We start from the raw sequence: 26,081 nt of genomic DNA on the forward strand, positions 1-26,081 counted from the left end.
TTAACCTCTGTTGTTGGTTTTTTGTTTTTTGGGGTTTTTTTATGTTGTTGTTGTTCCTTGGGGTCAAGCTTATCCCAACTCTTGAGGCTATGTAGTAGCTTGGAGTCCAAGGAAATAGAAGACAGATTTCCCAGAATGATATGTAGGCAAATTTCCCAGAATGATCCTAAGGAGATAGAGACAAGTGCTAGAAGAGCATCTCCAGTGGACTGGAAAGGGGCCTCCTCAGAGAGACCAGGCAGAGCACCCCACTTCCTGTCATCACACTCTGTCCCCAAGCATCTGTGGAGGCACACGTGAGTATAGCTACAAAGAATTAGAAACACTGATTTTGTGGACTGGAGAGATGGCTCAGTCGTTTAGAGTACTTGTTGCTCTTACAGTACAGAGGACCTTGGTTGGATTCCCAGCACCTATGGTGGCTCACAACCATCCATAACTCTAGTTCCAGGGGTCATATGCCCTCTTCTAACCTCCACAAGCACCAGGCATGCATGTATACATGCAGGCCAAACACTAATACATAGAAAATAAGACAGTTTTTAAAAAGAAAACTGGCCTGTGTTCCAAATGCTCTCGGTCTTACTTTTCCTCCAGCCAAAATATTTTGAGAGTGTGTGTGTGTGTGTGTGTGTGTATGTGTGTGTGTGTGTGTGTGTGTGTGTGTGTGTGTGTTTGGGGAAGGGGGTTAACAATATTTTTATTAAATCTTTGAGTTTCATACAATTGCATACAATTCATTTTGAACACTTACCACCCTCTTCCATTCATCCCATAATTACCTTTTCTACCCTGCCACCCAACTTTGAGAAGTCTTTTTTCCAAGTTAGGTTTCTATTGCTGTATCAAAGCGATGACCAAAAGCAACTGGGGGAGGAAAGGGTCCATTTGGCTTGTATTTCCTCATCACAGCCCATCATCCAAGGAAGTCAGGCAGGAAGCAGAAGCAGTGGGGGAACACTGCTTACTGCCTTGCTCAGCCTGCTTTCTTACATAATCCAGGACCACCTGCCCAGGGATGGCACCACCCACAATGGGCTGGGCTGTCCCACATCAATCCTTCATCAAAAAAAGAAAAGAAAAAAATTTCTCACGGACTTGTTTACAGGTAGTCAGTCTAATGAAGGCATTGTCTCAACTGCTTCCTCCTTCCAGATAACTCTTAGGTATGTGTCAAGTTGATGAGAAACAACCAGCAAAGATTCCCCCCTCCCCCTTTCCCCATGGAGTCCGGTTTGTGTTGCCTAGCTAGTCCTGGGAATGGGGCCTGCCTTGGTACAGTCAACCTACCAGAGCTCACATCATTAAAGAAAACTGACTCTCCCTCATCCAGCAGCTGCCAGTGCCTGCAACTCTTCAGCTAGTGGTGGGATTTTATGCCTACTTTCCAGCCCACCCAACCCCATGCTGGAATTTTGTCTGGCTGGACCTTGAGAAGATCTTATTCATGCCATCATAATTGCTGAGTTCATGTGTGCAGCTGCCCTGTTGTGTCTGGGAAACACTGTCTTCTTGATGTTATCCATCACCTTTGACTCTTATCATCTTTCCACCTCCTCCTTCCATGAAGCTCCCTGAGCTTTGGAGGTAGGGTGTGATATGTATGTCCCATTTTGCACTAAGCACTCCACAGTTTCTTATTCTCTACACATTGACCAGTTGAGGATCTTTGTGTTTATCGCCATCACTGCAAAGGGAAGATTCTCTGATGAGGGTTAAGAGATGCTCTGATCTGTGGGTATAGCAATATGCCATTAGGAGTTGTTTTAATACTAGGTCCATTTGGCAGAGTAATAGAATTGGGTCTCCAAGGCCTGTGACTTACCCAACCTCAGGTTCTTAGTCCCTTAAGCAGTGTTAGATATGGCTTCCATCTCATGGTGTGGGCTTTAGAGCTAATCAGAAAATTGTTGGTCACTCCTATAACATCTCCGCCACTGTTGCACCAGCAGGTGGATTTTATCAGGCTGGTCATTCACTGTAGCTTGCGGGGCTCACAACTGGATGAGAATGATGGTGGTTTTTCTCCTTTGAAAGCATGCCTAGCCCCTTCCAGTTGAGTACCAGCTTGATTTCTCCATGTTCTGATTCCAGTATGTGGTGTCTTCAGCAATAGCGCTTAATGTCAAGTTCTGGAATATAACCAAGGGCATTGGCAAAGCCTATAATGAATGCTTTGGGGTCTATGTGACCCCATTGTTGGGCATTATTTAAAATATACCACATTTGCTTCTTTCTCTCTCTGAAGATAAATCCTCAGTGGAATAAGATCTCTATCCTAAGAAGCTCTTTTAAAAAAATAACAAAAATGAAAAGAAAAAAATAACAAAACAAAACAATGTCTGAACTGTGAAGCTACAATTTTAGACAAGCTATGACTTAGTGTATGAATAGCTTTGGCCTTTTTGTGTGTGTGTGTGTGTGTGTGTGTGTGTGTGTGTGTGTGTGTGGTCTGATTGTTCTTTATTTTATATCTAGAATCCACTTATGAGTGAGTACATGCCATGACTGTCTTTCTGGGTTTGGGTTACCTCACTCAGGATGATTTTTTTCTAGTTCCATCCATTTGCCTGCAAGCTTCATGCTTTCATTGTTTTTCTCTGCTGAGTAGTACTCCATTGTATATATGTACCACATTTTTTTCATCCATTCTTCCGTTGACGGGCATCTAGGTTGTTTCCAGGTTCTGCTTTGGCTTTTTTTTATTTAACTTTTATTTTATGTGCATTGATATTTTGCCTGCATGTTTGTCTGTGTGAGGGTGTCAGTTAGTTGTGAGCTGCCACGTAGGTGCTGGGAATTGAACCTGGGTCCTCTGTAAGAGCAGCCAGTGCTTTTAACCACTGAGCCATCTCTCCATTCCCTGGTCTCCTTATTTTAAATGACCACACAGATTAGAAGTGCAGGTGGATTGAGGTTTTTTCCTTTGAATCTGATGCTCAGGAGAAATGCCTTATTATAGAGGAATCATTTCCATACTCATAGAGGCAAATCTGTCCACAGTAAATGAACAGCAAAGGATGAGGGCAGTCAGGATCTAATAGAGCAAAAGGAAAGAACTTATCCAAGAGATTAGCAGAGACTCAGGACATACTCAGCCTGGCTTTTATCATTTCAGACTGTGCTCCTGTGATGTCTCACTCTTTAACCTCTGAGTCCATTGGGTCGGGATCCCAGACTTCAAACCCTTGTCTCCATTACTGTTATTATAATTATGGGTATGTCACTGTAGGTGTGTGGAGGTCAGAGGACAACTTTCAGGAATTGTTTCTCTCCTTCCACTGTGTGGTTCCTGGGGATTGAATTTAGGTGGTCAGGTTTGTCTACAAATGCCTTTACCAAGCACTGTACCATGTGGTTGATATATTGTGCACCCCAATAAACTTATCTGGGGGTTAGAGAACAGAACAGCCATAATATTGAACATAGAGGTTAGGCAGTGGTAGCACACGCCTTTAATCCTGGCATTCCAAAGGCAGAGATCCATCTGGATCTCTGTAAGTTCAAAGCCACACTGGAAACAGCCAGGCATGGTGTCTCACGCCTTTAATCCCAGGAAGTGAGCCTTTAATCCCAAGAAGAGATGGCAGAAAGCAGAAAGGTATATAAGGCGTGAAAACCAGGAACTAGAGCTGGCTAAGCTTTTAGGCTTTTGAGCAGCAGTTCAGCTGAGACCCATTCGGATGAGGACACAGAGACATCCAGTCTAAGGAAACAGGATCAGCTGAGGAATTGGCAAGGTGAAGTGGCTGTGGCTTGTTCTGATTATCTGATCTTCCAGCATTGACCCCAATACCTGGCTCTGGGTTTGTTTTTATTAATAAGAACTTTAAGATTTGTGCTACAGTACCACCTCTTTGGCCTGTGGACATCTTTCAAATCTTTGGGAAGATAACCTCACTTATCACTGTGTGCCAAGCAGCCACCCCCACTCACTGGCTGTAATGCAGAAGGAGCCTCATTCCCTTCCAGAGGAATGATTCTTGCTTGTTCTCTCTGTTGGCAGGGAGACTGTTGAGCCTGAGGCTTCTCTTGCCCCTAAGAAGCTTCTCTAGTTCAGGAAGGGAATATAGAACAGAAGCAACTGTACCTTGGGCTCCATGGTCATGTTTTGTCTGGTCTGCATGTTGTTGGGTTATATGTAGTTTTGATGATGGTGATGGTAATAATGGTGATGGTGGTGGTGGTGGTGGTAGTGATGGTAATGATGATGGTAATGATAGTGGTGATAGTGGTGATGATGGTGGTGGTGGTGGTGATGGTAATAGTAATAATGGTAGTGGTGATGGTGATGATGATTGTGATGATGGTGGTGGAGGTGGAGGTGGTGGTGGTGGTGGTGGTGGTGGTAGTGGTGGTAATTGCTCCCTTGGCCAGTAAGTCTGGGAAATGGTGGATATACAAATTACTCTGGGGAGTAATTTGAAACAAGATTTATATCAGGCTTTAATGGCTCCCCCAGGGGTTAAGCAAGAATTCCCCATGGTCTCATCTTCCCTACACATATTCCTATAAATGGATGTGGACCACAACAGGCCATTCCTGCTACCAAAGTTAAATACACTCTAAAAAATCCAGTTCATTATGTTGCCTTACTCAAACATAAAGATAGACACCTGTAGCACACTGTCTGGCTCGTGTCCTTGACAGTGCAGTATAGGTTAACACTGGCTCACTGTCTGGATCCTGTCCTTGACAGTGTAGTGTGGGTTAACACTGGCTCACTGTCTGGTGTCCTGATAGTGCAGTGTGAGTTAACACTGGCTCACTGTCTGGCTCGGGTCCTTGACAGTGCAGTGTGGGTTAACACTGTCTCACTGTCAGGCTCGTGTCCTTGATAGTGCAGTGTGGGTTAACACTGGCTCACTGTCTGTTGTCCTTGACAGTGCAGTGTGGGTTAACACTGGCTCACTGTCTGGCTTGTGTCCTTGATAGTGCAGTGTGGGTTAACACTGGCTCACTGTCTGGATCCTGTCCTTGACAGTGCAGTGTGGGTTAACACTGGCTCACTGTCTGGATCCTGTCCTTGACAGTGCAGTATAGGTTAACACTGGCTCACTGTCTGGATCCTGTCCTTGAAAGTGCAGTGTGGGTTAACACTGGCTCACTGTCTGGCTCGGGTCCTTGATAGTGCAGTGTGAGTTAACACTGGCTCACTGTCTGGATCCTGTCCTTGAAAGTGCAGTGTGGGTTAACAACTGGCTCACTGTCTGGCTCGTGTCCTTGATAGTGCAGTGTGAGTTAACACTGTCTCACTGTCTGGTGTCCTTGATAGTGCAGTGTGAGTTAACACTGGCTCACTGGCTCGTGTCCTTGACAATGCAGTGTGGGTTAACACTGGCTCACTGTCTGGCCTGTGTCCTTGACAATGCAGTGTGGGTTAACACTGGCTTTTCTCTCTCCACAGAACATTGATATCACCAATTTCAGCAGCAGCTGGAGTGACGGACTGGCCCTCTGTGCTCTGCTCCATACCTACCTGCCTGCTCACATCCCATACCAGGAGCTGAACAGTCAGGAGAAAGTAAGTCACTGCCTGTGCCACCCACTTCTCCTCCAGGAGAGCCAGCAGAACTTCTGAGGCAGTGTATAACTGGGAGGGTAGGTGTGGTGGCTTGGAAGAAAATGGCCCCCAAACACTAGGAGGTGTGGATTTGTTGGAGTAGATACGGCCTTGCTGGAGGAAGTGTGTCACTGAGGGGATGGGCTTTGAGATCGCCTGTGCTCAAGCTGTGCTCAGTATAGTACAGTTCACTTCCTCTTGCCTGTGGGTAAGATATAGAACTCTCAGCTCCTTCTCCAACATCATGTCTGCCTTCATGCCACCATGTCCCACCATGACGATAACGGACTAAACCGCTGAAACTGTAAGCAAGCCTCAATTAAATGTTTTCCTTTAGCTGGGTATGATGGCACATGCCCTTAATCCCATCACTTGGGAGGCAGAGGCAGGTGAATCTCTGTGAGTTCAAGGCCAGCCTGGTCTACAAAGAGAGTTCCAGGACAGCCAGAGCTACACAGAGAAACACTGTCTCAAAAAATACAAAAAGGTTTCCTTTATAAGACTTACTGTGATCATAGTGTCTTCACAGCCATAGGACATTGACTGAGACAGTGAGGGAGGCTTAATAGAGCTAAAGAGGACACCAGGAAGGGCACAGGGGACAGAATGTGACTGCAGTGTGGGGTCCTATCCTCAGCAAATGTTCCAGCCACCCTTCTCAATGCATTTGTTACCAAGAAAAACAGTGAATCCCAGTTTGCTGTGGTTGCTGATAAGATCCTATCGCCTGCTTTCTACAGAAAATCCTGGTTTAGCTGTGACCTTCATTTTTCAAAGTCTCTTTCAGTGCCGAGAGGGGAGCTAGGAGGGGTAGCAGAATTCCCTTCCGTCTTTTTTCTATTAAGCTGACTGGACTAGACTCTCACATTCCAGAGAGTCATTTGCTTTATGGGAAGTCCACCAATGTAAATGTTAATCTCACCTAACTATGTAGACCAGGCTGGCCTGGAACTCACAGAGACCTGCCTGCCTCTGCTTCCCAAGTGCTGGGTCAAAGGCATGGGACACCATGTCTCACCTAATCTCATCCTTTAAATGCCTGCCTAGAGGCTGGCAAGATGACTCAGCAGGTAAAGACACTTGCTCCCAAGCCTGACAACCTGGGTTTAGTAACGGGGACCGGGGTGGTGGAAGGAGAGAAGCAACTCCCACAAGTGTCCTCCAATCTCCGCACGTGAGTCCTCGTGCGCGCGCACGCTTGCACAAGCGTGTACACACACACACACACACACACACACACACACACACACACACACACACTCTAAATAGATAAATATATGTGAGAAACATTTTAAATAGAGAAAGAAAGAATGTTTGGCTAAATATTTGGATACCAGACGTAGCCAAGTTAGCACACACACAAAAATAATAATAATCACCCAGAGTATCTTACAGGACTGGCGGTGTGGCTAATGGCAGAGCATTAATCCAGCAGTGTAAAAGCCCGGGTTTAATCTCTGGCATTGAAACGTGATTTTTTTTTTCAAAGCATTTCCATGTGGAGTGCTTTATAAAGTGTGAAACAAGCTGAGTAAGGTCATGTAATGTTTAGGAGAAAAAAATACACAGTGCATCATGTTAAGGCTGAGATGTCTAAAATGATTCAAGTGTTATGTTAGGCAGGCAAACAGCAAAGCTGGAGTTCAGATGGGAAATCAGAGCAAGAGGAATGGTGTAGGAGGAATCCATGAAGATTTGTGTTCTGAATTTTCCCAGTAATGTTGGAAGGGTAGATATAGATGGCGTATGAAGCTGTGAAATTGAGGGTTCGCCAGTCCCCCTGGTCTTAAGCAGGACTTAAGCAACTCTCATAACTATAGCAAAATACCTGAGACTGTTTATGTTGTTGAGAAAAGAGATTCATTTAGAGCTTTGAAAGCTGAAAATCCAAAATCGAGGCAGTCTCCTGAGGGTCTCATAGTGGGTCGCATTCCAGCAGTGAGACCATGTGTGGAAGAGGAATGCAGGGTGAGGCAGGAAGCCAGAGAGATTCAGATGCCAGCTTTGCTCTTCTCACAGGAAGTAACCAGCATCCCATGAGAACTGCACTGATCTCTTCAGAGTAAGATTTCCAGACACCTGCTTTGCTTCTGCATCCCAAAGGTTCCATCACTTAACACATACGGTGCTGGCCGAGCTTTCAGCCCCTGAACCTTCTGGGACACACTCAGGCCCTGGCCACAGCACAGTAGAAGCACAGAGCGGACCCAGCAGAGGGACCTAGAGGGGAGCAGAGTGGGGACCATCAGCCATCACAGAGGCCAGGGGCACAGCAGGGCATCTGATTGTGACCCAGGAGTCATTCCTTCCCCACTCTCTTGATTTTCCACTCCCTTCCTTTCTGGTGTGATGTTGCAAAAATAATTATGTAAATAATGAGCATAACAAATTTCAAAGTAATCAGCAGATCTTCCTAAAATGGCCATACACATTCTAAAACCTGAGTCTTCCTGAAAGTGATGTGTTTATCTGTAGTCAACAGGCCTGGCTGCTCTGTCCTCCAGTCAAGTCAGATCTGTTGGAAAATAGTGGGCCTGTGAATGCTTGCTCTCACACTTTGTATCATGAGCATTGCTTTCTGGTGACCAAAACCCCTTGCCTCACTCTGGACCCCTGAGACTCCCACACCAGGCACCCTGTCAGCTGCCCAGTGGCCCTCTGCAGATGTGCAAATGTGCATCAGAGTAGGCTGGCAGCAGTATTCTTGTTTCTGTTATCCTAATAGGACAGGGGTCCCTATTTCCCACACATCTGGTTGATTTCTTTTGGGGGGTCTTTGCTGATGTCATCAAGAAGTGCCAGTAGTGAAGGACCACTATAAGGAGTCAGCATCACGTACCAGGAGTGTCATGTCCCGATCTGTCTGACTTCACAGCTCCCCTGTCAACTCACAGTTGAGTTTGAGTTCTAGCACCTGGGACTCTCAGTTACCCCTGGCCCACTACTCCCTGAAGGAGTATCTGGCCCCATCCTGGCCGCACCCTAAGTAGAGAAGCAATGGCTACAGCTCAGGATGTCATGAGTAGGGGTGGGGGTGCACCAAGAGAGGCCAGATCCATCCATTACAGAGGAGGGTTGTCAACATGATGTGCCAATAGAAGCCCATTGATGCAGCGTCAGTTGAGCTTGCGTGGAGCTTTTAATGAGGGTAACTTCCCTGAGGTGACAGTACCACTGGGCAGGTTTTCCCTGAAGGGACATGTTTGAGGTTGGGCCTCAAAGGGAGCATAACTACTACAGACCCTTTTGGATGAGTTAACATGGTTAAGACTCTGCCCTGTGGTCTTATGTACTCAGTATGAATGGGTTGTTGTTGGTTGGTTGTACTTTGTAGAATACACAACTATCTAAAAGGGCACTAAAGGAAATAGAACATTTGTAAAAAAAATCTGTTAAAATTGAAGTATAAAAATTATATGATAAAGGATCTGGGCTCAGTGGTAGAGCCTGTGCTTAGCATAGATGAGGGCCTGGATTTTATCCCCAGCACCAAAGAAAACTAGTTCAGAATTAAAAATAAGGACTGGACACAGTGGTGCATGCCTATGAACTCAGCACTTGGGAGGCAGGAGCAAGAAGATCAGGAGTTCAGTGCTGTCCTTAGCTACACAGTAAGGTCAAGGCCAGCCTGGGCTACACAAGACTGTCTCAAATAAACAAGAATATCTTGTATGGTATTGAAGGGATATGTAATCACAGGGTGTACATTACAGTAGCTAGGAGGTTTAGGTGAGGTATTTTGTTTTCATTAGAAATACAGTCTTCAGATGTCAGCCTATGAAGCTCTTCCATGGAGGCAAGAGTCAGGTTATAGAGTAGAGATTGATTATGTTGGTACCTGAAACTGAATATGAATGTGAGTCAGAGCTTTTCTCCCACTTACTTGCAGAAAGATGCTACACCAGTACGGTCCTATGAGCCAAGCTGGGGAGCAAGTTCTGCATCAGATAGGAACTAGTAGGTCCAGGCTCACACCACCCTCCACACAGGGCAGACACTGAAGAATGGCCTCTCACTCTGTCCACACCTGTATGACAGAGCCTCCACTGAGGCAGAGCTCACAGTCTGAAGACCTTGGTTCTCCTGCCCAGCCTCTTCATTGGGCATGCCCTCTTCTGTTCTCTAGCCTCAGCACAGCAACCACAACAGTGCAGAGTGGAAAGGCATTAGGATGATGACCCCCTGGTCACTGGTGTCCTGCCTCCATCAAAATGAGCAAAAATCATTTTTATAAACAAAAAAATCACCTCTATCATGTTCCATGTTATGCTGTCTCAGAGCTCTTTGAGGCAGTTTTCCAGTACAGACTGTTTATTCTGTGTTCAATTTCTTAGAAAATATACTTTCATTTGAATCCTACAAGAGGGTCTTAGCAGAATTCTAATTAAAATATTTGGTTTAGAAATGCCTTCTCCTTAGACTTTATTAGTAACCCAATAATACAAACTAAAACAAAAAAATACAGTGTTTAGCTTGACACATTTGGCAGGTAAGGATACAGAAGGGAAAAAAAGAGCATGATTATTGGAGCTGAAAATGGTGTGCCTTTTTAGGAACCAGTTTGGCATTACAATCTCATGAGCCATAAAAACTGTTTGTGTCTCAGCTTCCTGAGCAATGTAACCTAAACCTGGCCTAACGAAAGGGATTCTAAAATAAGAACAAAGGTCCCATCAGCACCAAAATGGGGGTTGCTCCACTCGCGTGGACTGGAAGGACCCACTTGCTCACTTCTGCTCAGCAAACAGAGCAGCATCACAGCAGCAAGGGTGAGGCTTCCACTTCTTGTCCATCAGTCTCCCTAAGTGTCAAAGAAGAAGGATGGCGGACTGGGCACTATCACCAGAGATCAACCCCTTCCCAAGGTGACAGCGCAGGCTGGAAGAAAGCATGCAGAGACGTGTCTGCTTTTCCTCTGACAGCGTTGATACATCAGCAAGATGACTCCAGTGTCAAGCCGAACCGTTTGGTCCAGGGCCAGATGTTCAGATGAGGCAGAGTGAAGACCATGGGAAAATGGAAAAATAGAAAATAGAAAAGGACTTGAACTCCTGGATTCCAGTGATCCTCTTCCCTTAGCCTCTTACATAACGGGGGCCACAAATGCATGTCCGGCTTATGTATAAAATTTAAATATCACTATGGTAAAGTGCTTACCTAGCATACATAAGGCCTGGGTTCAGTCCCCAGTACTGGGGAAGAAAAAAAAAAACCTATATGTATCATACTGCAAAATTATACATAGGACATAAAGCGTGAACATGCTTCTCACTGGTACTTAAAACATCTAGTAAAATTTCTAAAACTTAATGACTTTCATATGAACTACTGAGGCAGGATGACATGACGAGTAATTGAGATTATCTGTACAAAGAGATGTCAGAGAATAGCCAAGGAGAATCTGGGAACAAAGCCCAAACTAGGGCTCAGTGACTCCGGGGAATGGTGCTATTCATGTTCTAAGGGGAAATTATTTTCAGCTTAGAATTCCCAGTCCAAGAATTCTCTTAACCAAGCATGATGGTAGAAAGAGGATTTTTCTGTATGAATGCATCTGGACAATGTTTTCTCTATAGCCTTTCTCAAGAATATACTTCAAAGAGATGGGGTATAGTCCTACAATTGATAAGAGGTTCTGGAAAATTGTGGTGGTAGAAAGATTTTGGTAATGACTAAGAACTTCAGAGGAGAAGGTGAGAAGGAATACAAAGACACCCTGTCCAAATGTGAGGCAGACGCTCCATGTGAGGACAGAAAAGCAGCAGGCTACAGAAGTTAGGAATTTCACACAAGCGGCAGAATGAATGCACCAAAAACAAAAACCAGATGATGAGGGACAGTTCTGTCAGTAAGAGAAGTCAGGAGCCAGCACAAACTATAGGGAAAAACAAACCTCAGAAGAAAGATGGGGACTCAATCTCAACAAGGTGTCCGCTGACCTCCACAGACTCACCATGGTGTGAGTACACTCACACAGAAGTAAATTTTAAAAAGAAACAGTGGTGTAAGAAAATTACAGTCACCAAGAGATCACTAGAAGAAATAAAGACAAACTAGAAATCCTAGTCTTGAGAACTAGGATTGGGGAGGAAACAGTTTCTCATTTGGTTATATGTAACTGCCTTCATGTATGACTTTGATCGTTTAGATTAGGACTAGGTCTCACTATGTAGCCCTGGCTGGCCTCAAACTCCTAATCCTCCAGCCTCAGTCAGAAGTGCATCAATGCCATACCCAGTTTGATTATGATTTGTGACATAGTCCTGCTTGCTCTGCAGCTGACATCTCTCCTGGCTCTGCCCTTCCTCTTCCCAAAATTCTCTTAGTCTGGCTCTTGAGCTCAATCTCTTCCTGCCCTGCTATCACCAATCAGCTTTTTATTAACAATGACATAATCTATAACATTTCCCCCTTTTTGTCAAATTAAAAAGGAATGTTTTAAACTTAGAATAATAAAATTATATATAACAAAAACACTTATTAAGTAAGAATTACAGTAACAATATCCAATCCATTTCTATTTGACAAAATTAGAGAAAATACTCTATTACCCGTCCTATCTTGGTGAGTCTGAAGTTTCACATCTAATTTATCTTTATCATAACTAAGAAAATCTATAGCTATAACTATCTAGTCTTCAACTCTGTCAAAGACCCCAGAAGGGTAAAATGTTACCTAATGACAGGGACATCAGGCTGGCTGGACAGTCACCCAAAGTTCCTCTATAATGTTGGGGCATCCAACTTTGGCCTATAGGCTTAGCATATCTGATAGATTTTTTCTGTGAAGCAGGGAATTCTGAAGGACTGTCCTATCTTGTCTTGGCAAAGTTCATCAGTCACCTTTCTTGCGTCCTGCTGGTCAGTTTCAGCAGTAACTGTCAGCAGTTGAGGCAAAGGCAGTTTCTTTGCCCACATGGCTAGCTTTTGCCATAAAGAAAACAAACTCCATACAGAGTTTTTTTGATGCCCATCATTCTCTTTGAACTAATTGGTGCTGCTAGGAGCTGATGTGTCTCACTGTCAAGAAAAGTCTAAGTTCTTAAAACATTTAAATGCCATATTCTGAAGATCTTTGAAGTGGTTGAAGATTGCCTATCTATCTGAAATATATTGCTGTATGACCTTGAAAACATACTTAATATGACTATATTGCTATTATAGATGACTATTAATCTATATTTCTTAATTATATATTACATTTTAAATAAACTATATAAACATAATACCCTAAACAAGAGTAGAAAAATGCATACAGTATAACAAAATTAACTTTAAATTTGTATCAATAAACCAAAATCCATACTAATATAAAAATATTTAAGATTAATAGTTATTTCTTAGATTAAAGTAGATTCAATAATCTGCCCTTTTATCATATCATTTCTATATCATATCCCTTTCTTCTTTTAGAAAGAGATCTCTGAATTTAACTCTTTTGTTTAGCCTCTTTTTTACTATGACCAATAACAATTTATAACCAACCTCCCTAAATGATGGAAAATATCCATATTTCATTTTTGGGGAATGTGGGTATAGTTTTCTAAACTACTTCCTATTAATTGAGGGTGCTGGTAATCTTTGGGGTACCCTGAGAAAATTAGGATTATAGTTAAGTCCTGACTGGAGTATTCTGTGAGGCTGTATCATCTCAGCTAGCAGTCTTGAAGCACAACAGAGGTGTTCTGAAACATTGAATCATCTAGGCCATCCATTCCCATCAGAGATTTTTCAGGGGGTCTTCCTTAATCAAACCTAATTTTTCTTAAGCCCAGAATGAATCCAGAGCCTGTCATTTCCTCTGGAAACAAAAGCATAACCTCTCCCTCAAAGTGACATATCTTTTGACTTAAAATTTGAAGTCAAGATAATTTTAAAATATATGGGTTGGTTTAATATAGCAGTTTTCATAATCCAAAATATTTTAGTAGCCAAAAAATTTTAAAGACAACACAATAATATACATAATCCAGACTCACTGTATATTTTCCATGTTTTTGTGGTTTATTATATTTTTATTACTCTATTTCTTTTTTAAGGACATTCTCTGTGTGTTTTCTTTTCTCTCCCAAGCTTACATATATTTTTAAACACATTGTAACCCATTTTTTGTCTGTATGAGCAAAAATCCTAAGTCTGCCACACGCAGGTCCATTGAATAAACACTCAGAGGGAACTTAAGAATGAATCTATAGTGTTGTAGAGATGGCTCAGTGGTTAAGAGCACTGGCTGCTCTTCCAGAAGACCCTGGATTCAATTCCCAGCACTTACATGGTAGCTCACAACTGTCTATAACTCCAGCTCCAGAGAATCCAACACCCTACGCAGACATACATACAGGCAAAACACCAATGCATGTGAATAAAAAATAATAATAAAATTTAAAAATAAATGAATCTAGCCTTTTGTAGCTACAGGAGGATCCAGCCTCTAAGGACTGAAGCACTTTCCTTCACCCTAGGCATTTTTATTTTTCTCCATGTTTACATTTTAGCCAGTTGATTTCCAATATGTTCAAAACAACCTGAAAGAAGCTTCCAAAAATACAATGCCAAATGCAAATTTCTCTGTTCATCAGCTACCACAGCTTTCCAGGTTCCCAAAGTTTTGCATAGACTTTGTATCCTTGGGAAACTCTCAGACAAGATTCACATAGGGCTACAAGAGAAACAAAGGGTAGCTGCTAAACAAAAGAATTAAGGCTAGGTGCTACTCTCTGGAGCTAGCCCAGGAGTAGCCCAGCAGGAATGCTGCTACAGATCTCCCTTTCCTTCATACAAAAGTTAATTATCTTGAAGGTTATGCAGCTTCACAGCATACACAGCCTTTTTTTCTATTGGTCTTAGAATATTATGTAAGTAGACCAAAATACATTTTATATTTTTGGTTGTGAGCCTAGCCTTTAACGGCTGAGCCATCTCTCCAGCCCCCAAAATACATTTTAAAGCCAATAAAGTTACTATTGCTAGAACAAGAGCAACATCTGCTAGGATAAGAAATCTATTAAAGTGATTCATAGGATTGAATGAGGCTATGGGATCTGCTAGACTTTCCATAATGTCCATTCCTGTCATATCAGATAATTTTTTGCAAAAGTTTCTTTAATTTCTTTCGGTGAATCATAAACTATTTGAGAAGAATTAGGGTAACCCATTAAATGCATCTCAACCTTATCCCCTTATCCCAATCATACTTGCTACCATTAAATCTTAAGGGTATGATATAATAAGAAGAGACATTCCAATAACATTGTAATTTTATCTGCTCCTTCAGAATTTCTAACTGATCCCCTAATAGCTTACCTTAACTCGGCTAATTCATTCACTATCTCATTATCAATCTTATTTAGTTCAGTCCAAAGTTCTTCTAAATGCCTATGCCAGCCTCTAACGAATCCAGTGGTTTGGATTTCTTTATGAAGTGCTACTCCAGCTGTTGCTGCTGTAGCCGCCAATGCAGTGATTCCCAGAATTACTGCAACAACCAGTCCAGCCATTCAGTGTATTCTTTTTAATATTCTTTCAGAGAGATTTTGTACCAGGATCATCACAGGAGAGTCTTGCCATGGCCTTGACAATTTCACTAGTCCCCAGATTGCTAGCCTTGTTCTAAGAATATATAAATTTTCAAAGGTCAAATTTAAAATCATACTTGAATTAACACAGATATGAAGGGTACAGCATTCACAAGTGATGCTGTAATGAATATGGTGCCATTGTACAGACCCTTTTAGTGGCAAGGAAGGTAGTGGTACACATGCCATAAAAGAATGGCTTTGATTTAGTCTAAAAGACAGAGTGTACTTATCATCCTTAGTGTTTAATTTTCCTTCCCTCGCCTTAAGAGGGTAGAAGGCACTTTCCAGTTTCCACAAGTGAGTCTGTATTGAATTGCCAAATTGCAGGAGAGGACTTGCCATTCCAACTCCATGCTACCAAATAGGTTCATTAACAGAAGCACTGATTTCCATAGTTCCATTCAAATTATACCATTTCCATCTTAACTCTGAGTGGAGTGAGAATATTTTCCTTGAGAGGAGCCATAAGGGCTCCAGTCAGTGACGTCTCCTTGGGAGGTATTAGTTAGCACTCAAGGCCTCTTACTCTTACACTGTTGCCAATGCACCCAGTCAGACTCCTTGTTGGTAACCCTCATCTCACAGAACAGTAGATTTATGGAACTAGTAGCATTAATCTCTGTCCTTTAAAACCAGATGCATGAAGCATATAAAACTTACGACGATAATCTTAGGTAGTATTGACTATGGATAGCCATACTTGAGAGGCTATATTTAGGCATTGAATTCCATTTCCCAATCAAATAGGAATTCCTTGTTCTCCAACAGTGTAATAAGTCAATCACTTTACCCTCCTCCATTTGGCTGAGCAGAACCTCAGTTGTCAAGGACCAGGTAGCCAAGAAGATTCATTAACCACTACAGAGATATCCATATCTTCCCAACTTACTGCTAAGTTAATTGGAGGATTGGGGATAAAAGCCCAATAATTACGATCCATCCCTTTTACCTGCACCATTACCACAGAAAGTATGACAAGAAATAAGTTTGTAGCATTTAAAGGCTTGTGAGTCATGTGAAATATCATCTCCCCTTTGTCACACAAACTCTCAAGCTGTCCCCGGGTTAGGGGCTTAGTTGTCTGCTCCAAAGGAATCCTGTGATGTCTACAGCATCTTAGAGATGTCTCTTACTCATGCCGGATTTTTATCACTTTTGATGTTATCCACAATTTGTTATCTCCTGTGGAAACATAAGCATAACCTTGACCCTAACTTAGCACTTTCCTGTAGCCGGAAGGTTTCTCTGGTCCCGTCTAGGCCACAGGTCCTGCAGCCACTCATTCAATAATCATTCAGAGGCTTAATCTTATTTATAAACTGTATGGCCTATGGCAGGCTTCTTGCTAGCTAGCTCTTTCATCTTTTTTTTTTTTATAATTTATTTCATATGCATTGGTATTTTACCTGTATGTGTATCTGTGTGAGGGTGTCAGATCCACTGGAGCTGGAGTTACAGACAGTTGTGAGCTGCCATGTGGGTGCTGGGAATTGAACCTGGGTCCTCTGGAAGAACAGCCAGTGTCCTTAACCACTGAGCCATCTCTCCAGCCCCAGCTCTTTCATCTTAAACTAGCCCTTTTCTATTAGTCAGTGTTTTGCCACAGAGCGGTGGCATTACCGGTCTGCTGGCATCCTACTTCTCCTTGGGCGGCTGCTAGGCATCTCCTCCCACTCTCTTTTCTTCTCTCTCTCTCTCTCTCTCTCTCTCTCTCTCTCTCTCTCTCTCTCTCTCTCTCTGATTTTCCCACCTGGCTCCATCCTGCCCTGCCATAGGCCAATGTAGCTTTATTTCTCAACCAACCAGAGCAACACATATTCACAGCGTACAGAAAGATATCCCACAGGACTGTCCCTGGATTGTTTTGATGTTAAAAGATTTATAATACATGGCCTGACTCAGTTTAGCAGTTTTCCACAATCCAAATTTTTTAGTAGCTTAGTAAAGTATTATACAGTCTATCCCTGAGGTCCTCATATCCCCCTTCTGTTTAACAAGCATGCCTACAAATTGAGTGGAGGCTTCTTGTAAAGGCCAGTTGGAATCCCAGGATTCTTGTGAAATGATAGATATATCAGTATCAGAATCCAATAATCCTCCAGTCTTAATCCCATTTAATTTTACTTTTCATTTAGGCTGTTCATCATTGATAACTGTTTGCCCCAAAACCTTTTTTTTCTGTACTTCCAAATCCTCCAGTTCTACATATAGGTGCCACTTTGCCTTTAAGATATTTTATAGACGCAATAATAATTGAGCAATTCTATCACCAGCTTCTTTTTCCATGGTCCTTTTTACATATGCCATGTATAAAAGCATTAAAGACAATCTCTATAGAATTTTAAGAGGTAACTTTAGAGTATTTTTATAAAATCTTAAAAAGAGGACCCTTTTTTGTAGATCCCAAGTAACACGTTAATGCAACTTGCCAATTATTAACAGTGTGGATCAATTTACCTGTATTTTATTTGGTGGAAAAATAATTTTATAAGCTCTCCATCAGCAAGAGATCACTTTCCGTGAGTTTTCATCTTAGTAACCATATTATCTATTAACCTAACAACGCGTTCTGTTTCAGGTGTTACGTTTTTATAGAATTTAACCAAGAAATTTTAGAAAGTAACTTAAAGAGCAGAGCCAAATTGTCAGTAATGATCAACAGACAAGAGCATACCCAATATATAGTTTAAATTATGAATCCTGTTCCTTTAGTTTATCTACCATGGAAATCAAACATTCATCCAAACATTTATTAGACAATCAAAAGACGAGAACATCCTCTATGCAATGAATGATTAATACCTCTGGAAATTCAGACAGCATCGACTTAGCATTTCATGTCCCAACTGCAACCATTCTTCACCAGAAGTTGGGCCTTTTTTAACTTCCTCTTTCTCCCATGAAAGGACTACTAATATTGAGTTATTCCCACCATTAGGGAAAAACAAAACATTTCCCATGGAAGGATCTTTAATGTTGAGTTGTTTCCGCTCTGAGGGAAAAATAGAAAACATTTGAACCAAAGTTAAGCAAACAGACAACCCAGTTCCAAACTCTGGGCTTGCTGGCTTGTTCAGGCTGCAGCAGTGAGCCCACCTGTCGATTCTTTGTAATTCAGATGCTGCCACTCTGTGCTGGCAGGCAGATCGGTGCAAGAGCTCAGAGTGTTAGCTATCTTCAATTTCTTATATTGGAAAGAGCTGTCTCTTCCTCTGTTTCTACTAGGAAGAGGCTTTTTTCTTTTCTTTATTTTTCTTTTATGGGGCCTTTTAATCTTTAGGACTAGTTTCAATATTTTTCCCCTTTTTACTGGGAAAATCTTTTTTTTTTTTCTTGAGTAAACATTTCTCCCTTTTCCATGGAGAAATTTCCTTTTATTTCCTTTCCTTCCCTCTTTACTATTGAGAAGATTTCCTTTTTTATTTTCTTTGCTTTCCCTTTTCTTTACTGGGAAGTTCCTTTTTTATTTTTTGCCTGGGGGGGGGGGTCTTGTATTTAACGTGCAGTTAACCTTTCAGCCTTTCTTCTAAATCTGTTTCATCTGATGAAGGAAGAGAGTCATCTCCAGTGTCCTGGCTTTCCTCAGTTTTATTGACCTTTGAAACAGCCTTCCTGTTGATCTGTGAAGGAACATTCTCCTCTGCTGACTGACAATTTCTAGCCTGAGTGTCTTCCCTTTTATTTTCCTGTTCTACTTAAGATACAGCTTTCAGCGATTCCTCACGCTGCAACAGCTCCAGAGCATTTGATACATAAATTTGATTAAATACATAAAGACCAAATTCTTAACGGTATGGGCTCTCCTTTCTGATGAGCTCCCCCCAAAGCTTTCAATACTTCATTCCATACCTTCGGTTTCAGTTGAACATGAGGAGTTGCCTGAAACCAATGGCAATGCCGTTTAATTAATATAAAAGCTCTGTAAGCTATTTTTCCTTCACGTTCACTCTGCTTACTTTTAACAGGCATTTTAATAACTGCACACACCATTGCTTCTGAGACGGGAAGTTTCCCATGACCCTGCCAACCCTGGAGTTCCCTTACCCTGAGGGCGCTTCCTTCCAGTTCTTAAGATGGCCAGCTCCTCTGTCCTTCTTTAGCGGATCCTTTGTCCTTCTTCAAGCTATGAGTTGGGGTTCAATTTTGGCAGCATGGGTGTGTGAGTTCACTCAGGTCCATTGAATGAAGAAGACTCAGAAGCACCTTAAGAATGAATCTAGCCTTCTGCGGCTACAGGGGGATCCAGCCTCTAAGGACTAAAGAGCTTTCCCTTCGCCCCAGGCATTTTTATTGTTCTCCATATTTACACTTTAGCCAGTTGATTTCCATATGTTCAAAACAACCTGAAAGGAGCTTCCAAAAATACAGTGCCAAATGCAAATTTCTTAATTCATCAGGTACCACAGTTTTCCGGGTTTCCAAACCAAGTTTTGCATAGATTTGTATCCTTGGGAAACTCTCAGACAAGATTCACATAGGGCTACAAGAGAAACAAAGGGTAGCTGCTGAACAAAAGATTAGGGCTAGGTGCTACTCTCTGGAGCCAGCCCAGGAGTAGCCCATCGGGAATGCTGCCGCAGCTGGGAGATACCTCTCTGTACTGGGCCTGTGTGAGACTGCGAGAATTAGCCATGCTGCTGCTCAGGCCTGCCTGCAGCAGCCAGGGGACGAGTCTCCATGCCATAGCCCACATAAGAGACATGAACTATGAAGCTGCTGTCAGCTCCGTTTTTATGTGTCTAGAACCCTTTTTTTTTTTTTTTTTGGTTTTTCGAGACAGGGTTTCTCTGTGTAGCTTTGCGCCTTTCCTGGAACTCCTTGGCGGCGAACTCACAGCGATCCGCCTGGCTCTGCCTCCCGAGTGCTGGGATTAAAGGCGTGCGCCACCACCACCCGGCCAAGCTTTTTTTTTATATGGATGTACATGCCGCACTTTTGGGCTGCTATGTGTAATTGGATATTTCCTGTCCCGACCACCTGGTCCCCAAATAGCCAACTCAGAGGCTGAATATGAATTATACATGCTCGACCAATAGCTCAAGCTTGTTATTAGCTAACTCTTACATTTAAATTAACCCATATTTCTATTTATGCTTTGCCACGTGGCTCGTGGCTTGTTACCTCATTTTCTACACATCTTGCTTGCCCTGCAGCTGGCTGGCATCTCTCCTGACTCTGCCCTTCCTCTTCCCAGAATTCTCCTAGTCTGGCTCTCAAGCTCAATCTCTTTCTGCCCAGCTATCACCCAATCAGCCTTTTATTAACAATGAGCTAATCCACAGCAGTCAGTCGATGTCATTTTCCGCAGTGGTAGTCATCAGCTGCTAACCTTTCCTTCCTGAGGCAGAGCTGGTCTGCACAGTTGACATGGAGTTACTTGTTTTCTCATAGTGAGCAATCTGTAGGGTGTCAGGGCTGGCTCTTCTCTCACCTGTTGTCTTTGTCTTTGTAATACAGAAAAGGAACCTCTTGTTGGCATTTGAAGCAGCTGAAAGTGTAGGCATCAAACCCAGCTTGGTAAGTATCCTATTTTGTATCTTTTTGATATTTTTTTCTACTTCATGAGAAAGAACTTCCTGCTACCCACTGAGTAACCAATAAAGGATACTCAGATTGTTACTCAGGATTTCTAATATAAAGTGATCCAGTTGGTCTGAAAAGGATGTAGACTCGGGGGGTTTTGTTTGTTTGTTTCTAGTTGTTGTTGTTGTTATTATTATTATGTTGTGGGTGTTTTGCCTGCGTGTATTCCGTGTATCCCATATGTGCCTGGTGCCTGTATAGGCCAAAAGAGATGCCAGATCCCCTGAAACTAGAGTTAGAGGTAACTGTGGGCGTCATGTGGGCTCTGGGAACCAAACCCAGGCCCTCTGGAAGAGCAGCCAGTGCTCTTAACTGCTAAGCCATCTCTCTAGCTCTAGACTCAGAGTCCTCAAAATTAAGATTTCATTATGAATAAATTTCAGTTCTGGCAAAACAGTGAGCTAGATTATTATTAAAATTCTCTTGTTTGTATCACCAAGAAATCTCAGTGAAATGTCTTTAAAAAAAAAAAAATGACACCAAGGTGTTGTGGTGCACATCTTTAGTCCCAGCACTTGGGAGGCAGAGACAGGCGGATCTCTATGAGTTCAACACCAGCCTGGTCTGCATAGTGAGTTCCAGGACAGCTAAGGCTATGTAGTGAGACTCTGTCTCAAAAACAATAAAATAAAAATAAAAAAGTATTAAATTTTGGGCCAGTGGGACCAGGAAAAAGTACTTACCTCCAAGCCTGATGACTTGAATTCAGTCTCTGGTTCTCACATGTTGGAAGGAGAGAACCAAGTCCCAAAAGTTGTCTTCTGACCTCTCCTTATGTGCCTGGGCTGTACGTACATACACATACTGAATAAAATAAATGTAAAATGTAATAATTTTTTTCAAAAGCAAAAAGAAAATATCAGTATAACTGAGCTCTCAAGAAAGTATAAAAAAGAGCTGCATGGTGGTTGTGCATGCCTTTAATCTCAGCACTCAAGAGGCAAAGGCAGGTGGATCTCTGAGTTCAAGGCCAGCCTGGTTTATATGGTGAGTTCCAGGACAGTCTCCAAAAATAAAAATAAAAATAAAAATAAAAAAATATGCGTGCGTGCGTGCGTGCGTGCGTGCGTGTGTGTGTGTGTGTAAGTACATATCAGAAATTTAAAACAAAGTGAAAAGTGAAGCTGTGAGCTATGAGTCAGACGTTGTGAAAACTCCACCTGCTCCTGGAGAGGTGATGAGGTTTGTCTCTGCCTTGTGGGGTGGGATGGGGTACAAAGACCAGATAAGGTTTGGAATCCAGATTTCTATCTGGAGCACCTAGCTAAAACTCTGCAATGCAGGAAGCTCCTGTCATTTAATGACTTCTGAAATATGCACAAGCCAAAATTACAGAGCAGACAAGAAAAGATTGACTTGAGCCAGCCAGCAGGTACACCCAGTGAGAGAGAGGATTACCTGCCAGAACTGGGTCACAGATATTAACTGTTTAACTCTGTCAGGGAGATGAGGGACCCTGGAGAGTTGGCTCAGGGGTGAAGAGCCTGCTGGGCAAGCATGATGGCCAGTGTGTAATCCCAGCACCGGAGGGTCCTGCTGGCCCGTGAGCTCCTGACAGTCTGAGGGTACCTGTCGCAAAAAGTTGAGAGGGACTGAGGAAGACACTGGGTGTTGACTTTTGACCTCAGCACACCTATGCACCCCCACACAGCACATGCACACATGCTAAAATGTTTAAGAGAACATATGTGGTGGCACATAGCTAATCCGTTTCCAGGAGCTGAGGCTTAGCTTCACTCTTGAGGTCAAGCCCGAGCTGTACAACATAGTGAGACTCCCTCCAGCTCCGAAAAACGAGAGAGAGAGAGAGAGAGAGAGAGAGCACAAAAAAGACAAAAAGAGGAACAGAAACCAGGGAGGGACACAGTGCTATAAATAAAAAGGGAGGGAGATTCAGAAGGACTCAGCCTGTTACTGAAGTTGTCAGAGCCAGAGCCTCGGCCCTCCTAGCCCTAACATGCTAAGCTTGACTATCCTTGGGAAGCCAATTAAACAGATAACTAATCGTGAAAGCAGGGAGGGGGGAGTTATACAGTGTGGCCATACTAGGAACATAGAGGCCCAGTGACCCCTACACAAACACTCCCAGTCCATCTTTGAGGCCCTGACAAGAGGCTTAGACTTAAACAGGGCAAGAGATGTGTAATTAAGCAGTCCTGCCCATCGGTACCCATCATTGTCTCGTCTCAGGTCTCCCCGGCCAGGTGGTCTCACAAGTTGACAGAACTGTATGAATAGTTCACTGAGACAACCCAGATCCTTCCCTTGTCCCAGTAAGAGATTCCTGGAGAAATTACAATTCCATGGGGACCAATGTTTAAAGAGGCCAGTATCCAAAGGGACCAGCACAAGTATCTTTTTAGAATGTTTTTGTGCCACCAGGATGATTACAAAGCTACTAGAAATGAAATTTTGGAATAAGAAAATAGAATGGATGGGTTGCCAAACTGGTTAGATACAGCAAGTGAGAAAGATGGTGGACAGAAAGCAAACATCAGGAAGCCACCCCACAGACTGAATAGACAGCAAAGGCTAGAAGAACCGTGAAAACCTTTACTGGTTAATGTGTAGTCAGTCTCTAGAATGGAAAAGCCAACGAACACAGTAAGTTTGAGGCCACTGTAGGTCACATGAAACCCTGCCTCCAAAATAATTAATAAATAAATAAATAAATAAATAAATAAATAAATAAATAAATAAAGTGGACAAAAGAGACAGTACTGAGTGATAACCAACCTGGAGTCAGCTTTTGGGTTTCTTATTTACAACGATGAAAATCTGATTTAAGCCACTGTTAATTGGCTTTCCCATTCTTGAAACTTTTACATAATCTTTCAGTAGAATTTGGCCAAAGGTTATTAATTACTGTTGTTACTTCTGGTTGGGTGTAGTTAAAAAATGCACGTGTAACCCAGTGTATTACATACGTGGTGTGTGTGTGTGTGTGTATGTGTGTTTGTGTGTAAAACACAAGGCTGGCTTTGATATCACTATTTAGTTGAGAATGACCTTGTACTTCTCATCTTCCTACCTCAGCCTCCCAAATGCTGTGTTTAGAGGCATGCACCACCACTATGCTTGGCCATAGTTGTTGTTGTTGTTGTTGTTGCTGTTGTTTTAATCCATATACAATCAGGAAGAAAAAAGAACAATCAGGAAAATACAAGCTGAAGTAGCAGTGAGGTCCATAGCTTTCCAAGGATGGAGGAGTTGGAGAAATGAGAAGTGGAAGAGCTGTGGAGAAAGCCGTGCTCTGAACGGCGATAGCCTGCCGATGCAAATTTGAAACAGAATGGACAGTTTTGTAGAAATACCAATATCCTCCACATATCACATATAACCATTTTCTCTAAACCTTGCTCAAAAAATAGAACACTAGGGCTAGAGAGATGGCTCAGCGGTTAAGAGCACTGACTGCTCTTCCAGAGGTCCTGAGTTCAATTCCCAGCACCCACATGGCAGCTAACAACTGTCTGTAACTCCAAGATCTGACACCCTCACACAGACATACATACAGGCAAAACACTAGTGTATATAAAAGAATAATAAATTAAAAAAAAATAGAACACTAAACATTTAAGAAATAAAATCCAGCTGGAGAGAAGGCTGCGTACTACTCTTGCTGAGGACCAGAGTTCGGTTCTCAGCACCTGTGATGGGCAGCTCAAGACTGCCTTTAATGGCCTCTGCGGTCACCGCACTCTTGTGCAGAAACTCACATTCAAACACGCACATGTACACAAAGTTAAAAATAATAAAAGCAAGCCTTAAGTTTCTGTGTATCCATATCTATATAAGCAGATACAAGTGAAGCTCTGTAGTGTACCCCAAACTTTAGAACACATTCCTGCTGAACCACCAATCACAGTCCATACCGAAAGAATTGGGCAAACGTCCGTGGCATCATTGTTACTGCTTCAGAGCCGCTGTGTCATGTCCTCCAGGACTAACTGTCTGTGGCTTGGTGAGGGTTCACCGTGGCCTTAGTCATTTTGTCCATGACATGCTTGCTTACTCAGGGCCTGTACAGGATAGTCACTGCACAGGACTGAACTCTCAAAAGCCTTACCCACTATCTTTCTGAACATTTGAGAGTCCGGTAAGTGAGGTCAGTTACTTTTTATAAGTTTTACCGTCTGAATCATTTTAAGTGGGGTGAAGTACCTTCACAATGTGGTGCAATCATTGCCGCCCTCCCCACGTAGAATTCTTAACTTGCAAAATCGAAACTCTGAGTCTGTTAAACATTAACTCGCCACCTCCACCCTCAGCCTGGAAGCCACTGTTCTCAGACAGACACACCTAGTTCAGACACCCCATGTAAGTGTACTTGCTCCATCATATCCGTCTCATGTGTGGCTTATGTGACATAGTATGAGGTCCTCAAAGTTCATCTGTTAGAATTCCCTTCCTTTTTAAGGTGAATGATGTGGTTATACTACATTCTGCTCATTCGGTCATTCGTTACTGAATATTAGGGTACCATCATAGTTTAACTCTTCTCAGCAAATGCTGCTGTGAGCCTGGATGCACAAATCCCTTCTCTTTTTATTACTAAAGGCCCTTAGAACAGTGCCAGGTTGTACACTGTTAGTAACAAGTATGTGCTAGGAAATGAATAAAATAGGAAACTATAGTACATTTCTGGCTTTTGGTTTGTTTGTTTGTTCGATTCATTTATTTTTATTTTATGTGTAGAAGTATTTTGCCTCTGTGTGTGCGTGCATGCGTGAGTGCGTGCGTGCAATAGCCACATATGTACCTGATGCCCATAGAGGCCAGAAGATGGCATCAGATCCCCTGAAACTGGAGTCACAGGCAATTTGGGTGCTGGGAACATCACCTAGGACTTCTGGAAGAGCATCCAGTCCTCGTGACGACTGAGCCATCTCTCCAGCATCAGGGTACCAAAGAAATTCTTATCCAGTATTTTCAAAGTTAAGTTCATTTTCATTCTGGCTGGGAATTTTTGTGTTCCATTGTATGTGTTCTGTCTGCTGCATCCCATTAATTAGGTGCTTAACCCATAGTAATCCATCCCTAGGTTAGTCATACCAAACCACGTGGGAGAAGCATCTCTTTGCTTCTGAGTTGACAACCAGTTGCAAAGGGTTCTTATTCTGTGTATCTACAGCTGTCCAGCACACAGGTGCAGGAATGTCACTGAATTCCCCTCACTTTCAGTGACTAGGATTAACCACTGCCTTTAGCCAAAAGTGCGCCCCCCCATCCCCGTGAGAAAGGCCTGTCTTAGCATTAAGTAGGGGAAGAAGATATCTTCTAGATTTTTTTTTTTTTTTTTTTTTTTTTTTTTTTTCGGTTTTTGTGTTTTGTGCTTTTCTTGCTTTGACCGGTGCT

General features: G+C 42.6%; 1 protein-coding gene across 10 annotated transcripts in view; it reads left to right on the plus strand.

The window, feature by feature from the left end:
* Specc1 (sperm antigen with calponin homology and coiled-coil domains 1) overlaps positions 1–26,081 on the plus strand; it is a 280,028-nt gene that overhangs the window by 248,175 nt on the left and 5,772 nt on the right. For all 10 annotated transcript variants that reach the window (XM_037200768.1, XM_037200764.1, XM_037200767.1 and 7 more), the window contains 2 exons: positions 5,408–5,524; positions 20,598–20,657. In XM_037200768.1, coding sequence (XP_037056663.1) covers positions 5,408–5,524; positions 20,598–20,657 — 177 coding nt within the window. The remainder of the gene's footprint in view (positions 1–5,407; positions 5,525–20,597; positions 20,658–26,081) is intronic.

This window comes from Peromyscus leucopus, chromosome 8b, assembly GCF_004664715.2.
Source record: "Peromyscus leucopus breed LL Stock chromosome 8b, UCI_PerLeu_2.1, whole genome shotgun sequence".
Classification (NCBI taxonomy): Eukaryota; Metazoa; Chordata; class Mammalia; order Rodentia; family Cricetidae; genus Peromyscus; species Peromyscus leucopus.